At 39.7% G+C, this 10,819-nt stretch overlaps 1 protein-coding gene across 1 annotated transcript in view; it reads right to left on the reverse strand.

Moving 5' to 3' along the window:
• LOC123035653 overlaps positions 1 to 10,391 on the reverse strand; it is a 65,002-nt gene extending 54,611 nt beyond the window's left edge. The window contains 21 exon segments of the mRNA XM_044454066.1: positions 2 to 59; positions 672 to 927; positions 1,041 to 1,177; positions 1,259 to 1,382; positions 1,702 to 1,819; positions 1,899 to 1,986; positions 3,013 to 3,083; positions 3,220 to 3,526; positions 4,050 to 4,220; positions 5,107 to 5,256; positions 5,406 to 5,524; positions 6,223 to 6,361; positions 7,092 to 7,195; positions 7,285 to 7,383; positions 7,484 to 7,547; positions 8,508 to 8,600; positions 8,677 to 8,809; positions 8,905 to 8,932; positions 9,709 to 9,865; positions 9,956 to 10,099; positions 10,188 to 10,391. Of these exon segments, the coding sequence (XP_044310001.1) occupies positions 2 to 59; positions 672 to 927; positions 1,041 to 1,177; positions 1,259 to 1,382; positions 1,702 to 1,819; positions 1,899 to 1,986; positions 3,013 to 3,083; positions 3,220 to 3,526; positions 4,050 to 4,220; positions 5,107 to 5,256; positions 5,406 to 5,524; positions 6,223 to 6,361; positions 7,092 to 7,195; positions 7,285 to 7,383; positions 7,484 to 7,547; positions 8,508 to 8,600; positions 8,677 to 8,809; positions 8,905 to 8,932; positions 9,709 to 9,865; positions 9,956 to 10,099; positions 10,188 to 10,391 (2,764 nt within the window).
• Between the last annotated feature and the right edge of the window lie 428 nt (positions 10,392 to 10,819).

Consider the following 10,819-nt stretch of genomic DNA (forward strand, 5'->3'; position numbering starts at 1 on the left):
ATTTTGGTTTTGATCAGCTGGTCACATCTCTCCTCAGCATCTGCCAAGCCATCAGCTTCCTGCAGAAAAAAAATGTAGTATTTTCAAAATCATATTGGTATGCTTGTTTTCTGTGGGTAAAGCACTGCAGAAAGCATTGCACAGAATAGATTTTCTGAGTAGTTTTTCTTACTCAGTGTACCTTGTACATTAAAATTTTAAAAGTGTAATAATTATTAGATCTTGCAATATTTTAAAAACAAAGGGATCTTAGAAGCACATAACATGCACTTTAATATCAAGTTGAAACAAAGGTGATATCAGAAAACAGAAGACAGTATCTTCTGCTATTAAGTTTTTCAGAATCTAGAAACATCCTTGAGTTGTGATCATAATGTCCCTTCCTTATATCTGCCCCCGTTTCTCAAAGGCTAGGTATAAACAAAGTGGGCTTAATATGTAAAGGGTATTCCAAAAAGCAGTTTGTGTTTCTATGGGCTAAGGAAATAGCCAGAGCAAATGTTTATTTTAAAAGAAATATCTTAACTCTAGCCCAAGATCTATTTATTCACAGTTAGGATTCAATCTCTGTAATGGCATTTTCTCCATAATGTTTGAATGCTAAAAGACATAATACCTAAAGGCATAAATATAATAGAACCCAAATGTACAATGTCACCAGTGATGCTTACAGACTGGACTTGGAGCTGCAAATCATTCTTCTCTTGTGTCAGAGACACCATTTTTTCTTCAAGTTCCTTTATCTTGGCCTCTGCCTTGGCAAGCTCTTCCTTTGTTTTTGCAAACTCTTCTTTCATGGTGGCCATCTCCTTCTCTGACTCAGCACTCTTTAGCAGAGGCTTGATCTTGAAGAACAGTTTCATCCATGGCCAATGTTTGACATTCATGAATGAACGGACATTGTACTGAATAGTAAAGATGGCCTCTCTGTCAACAAAGTTAAGATATGCATTTCATGCCTTGAAGAGACTGACCTTCCAAACTATTCCCTATGCTTGTGCTTTTCTAAATAATAATGGCATGGGTGGGGGGAATCATACCTCCTTGCCAACATCTTCTGGTATTCAACTCTTGCTAAGAACCCACGACACATGGCTTGTGTACGTGTTATTAGGTGAGCCAATTTATCATCTCTCATTTCCTCTAGAAGACCCAAAAGACCAGCTTTGAAGAATACCTGTAAAATGAAAATGTTACAAAATGTCACATGCAGCCTCTACATCACTGGAAGGGTGTTTACATCAGAGCCAGTTTATACCTTGGTATGCCCAAATTTATACTGGGTGTGGTCAATATCAATGGATCCAAGAAGCTTCTCAGAAGCCTTCTTACTGTCAATGAACTGACCCTCTGGGATGGCACTGGCATTTAAAACCTTGTATCTGTTGGAGAAAATGGAACAACATATTGCATGACATAAAATACACCTCTTTGAAGAAGAGCATTTTCTTATTTCTATTTGTCCCAAAAGTCATATCCAGGAATTATTGGACATAAAAGTGAATTGTTATAGAGTGTCTATTCAACAATGAAAAATTTCAGAACATATTTAGAAATCAATAATATTCGATCAAAAAGGATACATAGTTTGCAGTATTCATCAACACTAAATTAATCTTGTAGGAAATTGTGACCATGTGAAAGGGTGTGTGTGTGTGTGTAAATGTCTAGCATTGAGCTCTGTAGGAAAGCTAAGCTAACCTCTGTTTGAAATCACCATAGATGATCCTACTGGGGAATCCCTTTCTGCAAATACGGATGCCTTCCAGGACACCATTACACCTCAGCTGGTGCAGTACGAGCTCATGTTCCATGGCACCTTTCAAAGCAATCAAAGAAGGAATTAGCATCAAGTTACAAAGCACAGAAAAGCAATCACTGGGTGATCAATGCCTTACCAGGTGTTTTTGTTTCATTGGGAATGATGCAACGCACAAAGTGGGGGTGAGTGCTTCTCAGGTTGCTCATCAGTTTGTTTAAGTTCTCCTATAGGACCAGAAAACATATATGTGGTTACGCAATCCAAAGAAAGGATTCAGGAGATACGGGGGATAACCATGCAGACAAAACAGCTGATTGTGGTTTAGACAAGAAGGACAAGAGGGACAAGGACAAGACAGGACAAGAGCTTCACTGAATGACAAGACAGGACAAGAGCTTCACTGAAGGACAAGAAGGACAAGAACTTCACTGAATGTCAAAGAGATAAAAGTCAGACTTATATTTCAACTTCATGACATGCACAGCTAAGACGTTCTTTGAGGTTTGGGATGCAGTCATTTGCACCGGCAGAGAAACAAGTTGCTGTCTGGGTTTAATAGCAGCTTGTCTCCTGGACTTTAGGGAAGTTGGTCACGACAACTTCAAACAAAGGTCTTGTTCAGAATATCAGAGCATAAGAGCCCTGCTGGATTAGACCAAAAGTCCCTCTGGTCAAGTATGCTGTCAATACAGTGGCTGATCAGCCGCTCACAGAAAAACATATGCAACAGCACCTTCCTACCCATGTTCCCCAGCAACCAATCTACCTAGGCCCACTGGCCTCTGATACTTGCTGTATACTGGAATGAGGAACTGCCTTCAGTACATATTACTTCTTTGGATTTAACTCTCTAACTAATAAGTTCAGCAACATTGACACATGTCCCTTATAGAAAGTGAGTGCTCCACATACTTCACTCATATCTCCACATACTTCACTCATTGTAAGCCGCCCCGAGGCTCATGCGATGGGGTGGCATATAAGTTGTTTAAATAAATAAATAAATAAATAAATAAATAAATAAATAAATAAATAAATAAATATCTCAGCTATGTGGGCACGGTTTTTAAATCCGTGAGCAAAGTAATTCAGAATAAAATAGAATTTTCTATGGATTGAGATCCAATATCTCACTCAAATCATTCAGGGTGTGGAAATACTGAGGAATGGAAGTACAGGCATCTCATCTCATCTCATCATCAGGTGTTTCTCAGTCTTCACAAAGAAAAACATTTTAGCATGCTAGGTACCCTGAAAAGAGCAGACACAGTCTGGAAAGAGGAACCCTTCTTCTTGCCACCTTTCTTGGAACCACCACCCTCTAAAATTGAAAGTGGGGAAGAAGGGAGAGAAAGGTTAAATGGGTCTCAGAAGTTCTCTTTCAAGAGAAATATCCATTTATGTGTCTCTTAGTCAAGAATGACTAAGACTTAGTCAAGAATTTTTTCAGTCATTACCAGCATCTGCAGGGCGGTCAGCAAACAGGAGAGCTAGAGTCTTCATGGATGATTTCTGATAGAGACCCACCACAGTATCATTCAAGGGGTCCTTGTTCTTCTCCAGCCAGCCACCGATGTTGTAGTCCACAGTGCCAGCATAGTGTACCAGAGCAAAGTGGGCCTCAGGCTTGCCTTTGACAGGCTTGGGCTTCTGGAAGTTGGCGGATTTGCCAAGGTGCTGGTCATAGAGCTTGTTCTTGAAAGACTGATCAGTTGCCTTGGGGAACATGCATTCTTCTTCTAGGATGGAGAAAATGCCCATGGGCTGCAAAGAACAGCAAGAATGAGATTGCTTAGACATCAGGCAACACTAGACAGTTTGATTAATTTGATTAACCAGTTTGATTAACCAGTTTGATTAATTTGTCTATTTGCAAATGAAGAGCTTTCTGTCAGAGTGGAGGAGCTAAGAAAGTGCAAAATACAAACATGCATTAACATTTTCCCTTTGAAAACTGGAATACAACTTCCAGTTTACACCATACTCAGATCTCCAAATACAAACATATAGGGATGGACATGTGATATCCCAAACATTCTTATATAGTTATTGTGAAAATCATAAAAGTTGTAGAAGGTGGTACAAACTGAACAGAGTCATGATATGAGGAAGTATATATTATGTTTCTATGTATTCTTGGAAGATTCTTCACATAGTTGCCTTAAGTAGTTCTGTCCCATTATTATTCTTGCGCATACTTAATGGTGCATGTATGATCTGGATTGGATCTTCTTCCAGAAACTTAAAATCTTGCACTGGATTTCAAGTATTTGTGCTTCAAACATACCTTCTCAATAAGTTCAATGCAGGCAGCCAGGTCCATTCCAAAGTCAATGAACTCCCATTCAATTCCCTCCTTCTTGTACTCCTCCTGCTCCAGCACGAACATGTGGTGGTTGAAAAACTGTTGCAGTTTCTCATTGGTGAAGTTGATGCAGAGCTGCTCCAAGCTGTTGAACTGCAGAAAAAGAAGGCATTATGTATTAGTTTTTTAAAAGATTATTAATGTGCATTATTACCCACTCCAAGGTACTTAGTGTCCCAGATTCCCTCCAGCAGCTTAACATTCTTCTCTTCTTTTCACGGGATACATGTACTTATTTGATCACTGTATACAGTAACTAGGTTTCTATGCTACCTTTCCCTAGCTTCATGTGATCTTTCCATTTTTATGGTTTAATCAGATCCTTTGTATGTTTGGTTCCTCCATTAGTATATGTCCTTCAGTATGAATATTCCCAAACTAGGCTTTTGTTGTTCAATCTCCCCATCTCATTTAGAGGGGGTCCAAATAATATTGTCTTCTATTGATTACCCTCCTGCATTTTTCACTGCTTCTTCTGTATTTTTTTTTTTTGCCACAGAAAATCACAGGGGACAACAAGCTATCTTATACAGAGTTAGACATTGGTCCAACTAGCCCAGTATTTTCCAGCCCTACCTGGAGATGTTAGGGGTCAAGCCTAGTGCATGTGTCTTGCCTCTGACCCATTGCCTTCTGAGTCCACTTAGGGGAAAATACGGAGTAGTTCTACAATATATTTTGATCTCTAGCACTAGGAGCTCTCTGTCTGCAAACACCCTATTGAGCCCCATGCCAAACTATTTTAAGATAGCTGTCTAGATGTGCTCTTTGGAAAAGTTTAGCCCCATTCTGTCACAAGGCATGCACAAGTGCTCTGTGTTTTCAAGAGATTAAGCCCCCACCTGCCCAGTATTTAGGCTGTTAAGTTTTTTGGTAATGCAATGTTGAGTCAAACCTTCAAAAACTAGTAGAAGTAATAAAAACAAAACACTGTTTCCCCTATAGCCTTCTATATTTGTCTTTCTCCTGGTTTCCTTACATCAAAAATCTCAAAGCCAGCAATATCCAGCACACCGATGAAGTACTGTCTGGCTTGCTTGGTATCCAGTTGCTGGTTAATACGGACAACCATCCACAAGAACATCTTCTCATAGACAGCCTTTCCAAGAGCACCCACATTGTTGTACACCTGGAAAGACAAGATAAAGACAGGAGTTATGACACACTGCAAAGGACTGAATTTAATTTAATAATTAGTGCAGTCACTGATTTATTTACTAATTAGTGACCTCCCTAGGACAATCAATCAAACCATGATTTTGGCTAGTATCATATTACCTGCTGGACAGTTTGGCCTTTGGTGACGTACTCGTTGCCGACCTTGACTCGGGGGTAGCACAGAGCTTTCAGCAAATCTGCTGAATTGAGGTTCATGAGGTAGGCAGCCTTGTCAGCCACTGAGCACAGACATGAGTAAAAGAGATTATTAGCACAGATTATTAGTCAAATATTAATTTGTTGTTAATGGCAGTGCATTAATGCAATCTTGGAAATTATGGGAACAATTAAATCATAGTAAGGTTTATCTAAAACATTTAACAGACCCTGCTCAAGTGGGGATGAGGTGGCACCAAAGAAACAAGATAGTATATTTGTCCATTTTGTGACAGCCCATAACTCTGTCCAGCAATGAGCCTTCAATGGCGTTATGTTAAACTGAAAAACATATGCACTGTTTCTAAGAACTTCAGAGTTTAGAATGCACTCATAATACATCATTTTTTAAAATCTGTCATAAGAACTGGCATACATATATTTCCTTCCTTCCTTCCAATGGTTAATTTTCCATAATAATCACTTTTCCATCCACTGCAGAAATAATCCAGTGGACCTCCATCACATGAGAGTCTCTGCCTTCTATATGTAGTATATATATAGCATATAGAGTAATATCAGAAATGCCTGGTGAGCCTAAAACCCTGAAAGAATGTGGTCCTAAGGAGAATCTGAGGGGAAGAGTTTTCAAGGCCTTAAGGAAAGAATGACCAGTGGCAGGTTGCATGAATGTCATTTCTTGCCAGCCAATAGGATTTGCCATCAAATAGGTTAGTTCTTTCTGCAGTTCCAAGAACCCTCCCACAAGTCTTCCAAATACCTTCGGTGCCATCTGGCTCAGCCTGCTCCTCACGCTGCTTCTGCTTGAACTTCATGTTCCCATAGTGCATCACAGCACCTGTCAGCTTGTAAATGGCAGTCTTCTCTTCAGGAGTGAAGCCCAGGATGTCAATGGCTTCCTGTCGATGGAATCAGTCATCAAACTGCTGTCAAATGCAATGCTGAGCCAAAACTGACCCTTCAAATTCATCATCCTGTTCTGAGGCAGAGTATTTGGCCACTAATTCCATTTGGCAATTAGTGGCCTGTGATTTCCATGCACAATGCCCTTTTTGGAACAGCACTTTTTCTTATTATACGAAAAATAACAGACCTTCGAGGCACCATAAAGACTAACACATTTAGCTGACATAAGCTTTCCCAAATATGTCCAGTTGTTCAGATACAGTGGACACAGTCCATAGCTTAATCAAAACTACATGTGCTAGTCTTTACGACGTTGCAAGATTTGTACGTTTGTCTGTCTTTGTTGCAACAGACTAATATGGCTACCCCTCTGGATGTTCTTGATGTAACATCATGCTATCACTCTAGGGGGAGTGTGGGTAAAAAATGGCCCCACTAGCCATGGCTCCTGTGTCTGTGATTTTACACACACGCTACTCCTACATGTTCCTGTAGACCTGGGGAGGCAGCAGAGCTATGCTTACACGAAAGCAGGAAGAAATGGCTACCATTTCCAGAAAGCTTCTCGCATTCTAAATTTTCTAGAACGTCTCTCCCCACAACACTAATTTGAAAGGAGGATTCATCCACCCAACTCCATTTCCATTGAAAAAAATAAAGCCAAAATCTAATTCTAGTAATTCAAAGTGATGCTCCATGTGGCCAGTTGTACAAGTTACTTACATCAGTTGCCATCAGCTCTTCTTGGTCATTAATGCTGGCAACAGAGATCTCACCCTGACTCACAAAGTGATAGTCATATGGGTTGGTAGTAATCAGAAGCATCTCTGAATAAGGAGAAACACAGATACGTTTTCATCCCCTGTAGCAAGATCTAAGTAGCAACGGCATGCACCAGAACAGATGCTTCTCTTACCAATCAGCTCTGGCTTCTTGTTGGACATGATCTGATAAAAGATGTGGTAGCTCCTTTCAGCTTTCAGCTGGAAAGTAACCCTGGATTTCTCCAGCAGATCTGGCAAGGCAATGGAATATGATTAGCTCAAAAGGAAGGAAGGAAGGAAGGAAGGAAGGAAGGAAGGAAGGAAGGAAGATACTCTAGAAAAATTTCTTACATGTCTCAATGTCAGCAGAAGCCAGTTTGCCTGTAGCACCAAAGTGGATTCTGATGAATTTACCCTATGGGGGGAAATGGTATCTAGTTACAAGACATTTAAGCCAGATTTTGTATGCATTCATGCACTTCACAGTGCTGTTTTCATAACATGATATATTTTATAATAGGAAACCAACCAACACTATTAAAAACATAATGAAAATGAAGAACCAAGAGGCTCATAGTTGAATGACCTGTGCTGAACCTTTTCAGCTTTGCAGAAGTAATAACAAATTCTGTGTAGTTTAGCAAATATTTTATGAATCTACACTGGCCCAGCAATTTATGAAAAAGAAAAAGCTTAGTGGTTTAAGATGTAAAAAATGCAATGGCTAAAATAACCCACATTTCAATGAATTTTATTGTAATAATATTCATTATTCATATTTATGATCAAGTAAGAATATGATTAAGCTATATTTTACACAAATATAAATTACTGTCAGGAAGGATGATAACCAAGGATTGATATTCTGAAAGATAATATCACTGTGAGATGAATATGATAGAAAAGCTTAGCTATTTATGAGCATGCTCTTTATTTGATGAAACAAGAAGAAAATGGATAGTTCCAGTTGTGTAATATAGAACAAATAACAGCATTTTTAAAAATCAAATTGCTGGCAATTTTCTAAAACTTGGCCTTCCCTATTATTTTCACTCATTCTATTTGCCTAACAAGCCAAGTTTAATGAACATGTCAAAGAAGAGAGCAGTTTGGCTGTATTGTGTTTTTCTATAAAATGTGCTTTTATACAGTTTCGATGCTAGCTGGGCTTTTGCAGGCCCTTGACCTTGTCTATAGCATGCCTTGGAATATTAGCTACAGTTTATAGCAAAGTGTCCTGGAGCATCCCTTTATGTGCTGGATCATCTTGGTCCTGGTTACTTTCATCATTCAGTACCAGCAAAGATGGCCCCAAAGATAGGACAAATTGTCCCAGTGATACCCTCTCAAACACATTTCTGAAAATAAGACTTACAAAACGAGAGGAGTTGTCATTCCTCACAGTCTTGGCATTCCCAAAGGCTTCCAGCAAGGGGTTGGCACTGATGATTTGATCCTCAAGGGTGCCCTGCAAAGGCGGCATTGCCAAGTTATCTATTTTAGACCAGCAAGAGTTAACAAAAAGGAAAGTCCAACCTTCCCACCAGTAGGCCACTCACCTGCAGCTTTCCAGTTTGTTGGGGTTCTTCCTTCTTCTTATCAGAAGCAGCAGCAATTGTTGCAAAGTACTGAATGACACGTTTCGTGTTCACAGTCTTTCCAGCACCAGATTCTCCACTGTCAATATAGATAGAAAGACCATGGCGTCAGCTAGAATACTGCACAACACAGCTTGCTCAAAGTAGAAGCATTTGTTTTAGAAGCATACGTACGTGATCAGGATTGACTGATTCTCACGATCTAGAAAACAAAGTTAAATAGATATGACTGAAATTGAAATAAACCATAATGATTAATACAGCAGTTTCCTCATATTTCCTCTTTCATTTTAAGTTCCCATGTGGGCAGCTAAAGCATATACATGAAAAACAAGGGGAAAGTTATCATGAATTAAGAGTCATCATGTATGTAAACAACAGTTTTGTCAACCGTGCATGCCATTACTTTGAATTGGATTGCTCTTCTCTATCATTCCTATGGATTTTGTCCATTTCTCTTCCAAGCAAGATCCTACTGTATACAGCACTAAATTATGACCTGATACTATTATTGCAAATAAGCTCACAGAATTCACTAAGTATACCCTGAAATATGTATTTATTGATTAGATTTATATCCTGCCTTTTTCTTTTTTAAAGAAACAAAAAGGCTTACATCCTTCTCCTCCTGCTCTCAATATTATCCCCACCACAACAATCCTGTGAAGTAGGTTGGATTGAGAGTGGGTGACTGGCCCAAAGCCACCCAGTGGGCTCCATGCTGAACAGGGACTAGAACTCAGATTGCCAGACCCACACTCTTAACCACTGCACCACACTGGCTTTCATTGCCAGAGTGCAATTAAGATTTATAATTTTTAGAGGGTCTTTCACTGGATTTCTCTTCTTTGCGTCCCAAAGGAACGGAGCCATAATCCTTTGCTCTAACTGGTCACACATGTTGCTTTCTGAAAAGATACGGACTCAGTCTAGGAACTGTTGTTCTGCAGTCACCTTGATGTATGACGACCTACTCACCAGTCAGCATGAACTGATAGGCATTGTCAGAGATGGAGAAGATGTGGGGAGGGGCCTCCTGGCGCTTTTTGCCCCTATAGGCAACCACCACCTCCGGGTTGTACACTGGCAGCCATTTGTAGGGGTTGACAGTGACACAAAAGAGACCTGAGTATGTCTGTAAAGGAAAGATAAATTGTAAATTGCCTTGTCTGTGAAAGAATATTCTGTACTGAGAATACAATGGTAGATGTCAGACTATTCTCACATAGATCATCCAGGCTGCATAACGCTCTTTGAGGTTATATAGGACAGCAGGCTCGTGGAGATGGGTCATCATGGCCATGTCTTCAATCTTATCGAATTTGGGAGGGTTCATCGGAAAAATTTGGTCATCCTTCACAGTCACTGTCTGCAAGGAAGAAAGATACCAATCAGCATTAAGTCAAGAACAAAGCTATTACTATTTTTTCTATATAAACTGGTGTTTTCCTACTCACTTCTCCACCTTCTTTCTTGACTGTGACCTTCCCAGCTTCTTTGCTCTGAACAACACCTTTCACAAAGGAAAGCTTAGGATCCACCACAAAGACTGATGTCTTCGCATCAAAGGGTTTGTTTTGAGCCTCTATTCTCTCCTTTTCTGACTTGCGCAGGTAAGGGGCGGCTTCGCCGAAGATGGCCATCTCAGAGTCCGAAGACATGATTGCACTTTAGCAGAAAACACTAAAGAAAAACAGTTCACATGATGACCGATGTATACACCCAGGATGTATAGCCTCATACAAGTCTAATATTGGCATGGCCTTGGCCAATTGGGGAAATTGTGTCCTAAGTGTTTTATTAGATTGGGTAAAACTGGTTTTCCATCCAACACTGAGACTTGGTGACTATAGGCAAATTATTTAATTAACTCCAACTGATAATTCCAATTTAGAAATGCTTACATGTTAGTAAAACCAAAGCATTCATGAAATTGTTCTATTATTATTATTATTATATTGCATTAATATCCCACCTTTATTCCTCTTGTGAGGAATTCAAGGAGGACCTCAAGCTTACATAGCTCCATTTTATTATCACAACAACACTGTGAAGTGGGTTCAGCTTAGACTAGCTGCCTGGTGCAAAG

The sequence above is a fragment of the Varanus komodoensis genome, unplaced genomic scaffold, assembly GCF_004798865.1.
Source record: "Varanus komodoensis strain SLA01 unplaced genomic scaffold, ASM479886v1 scaffold7_1, whole genome shotgun sequence".
NCBI lineage: Eukaryota > Metazoa > Chordata > Lepidosauria > Squamata > Varanidae > Varanus > Varanus komodoensis.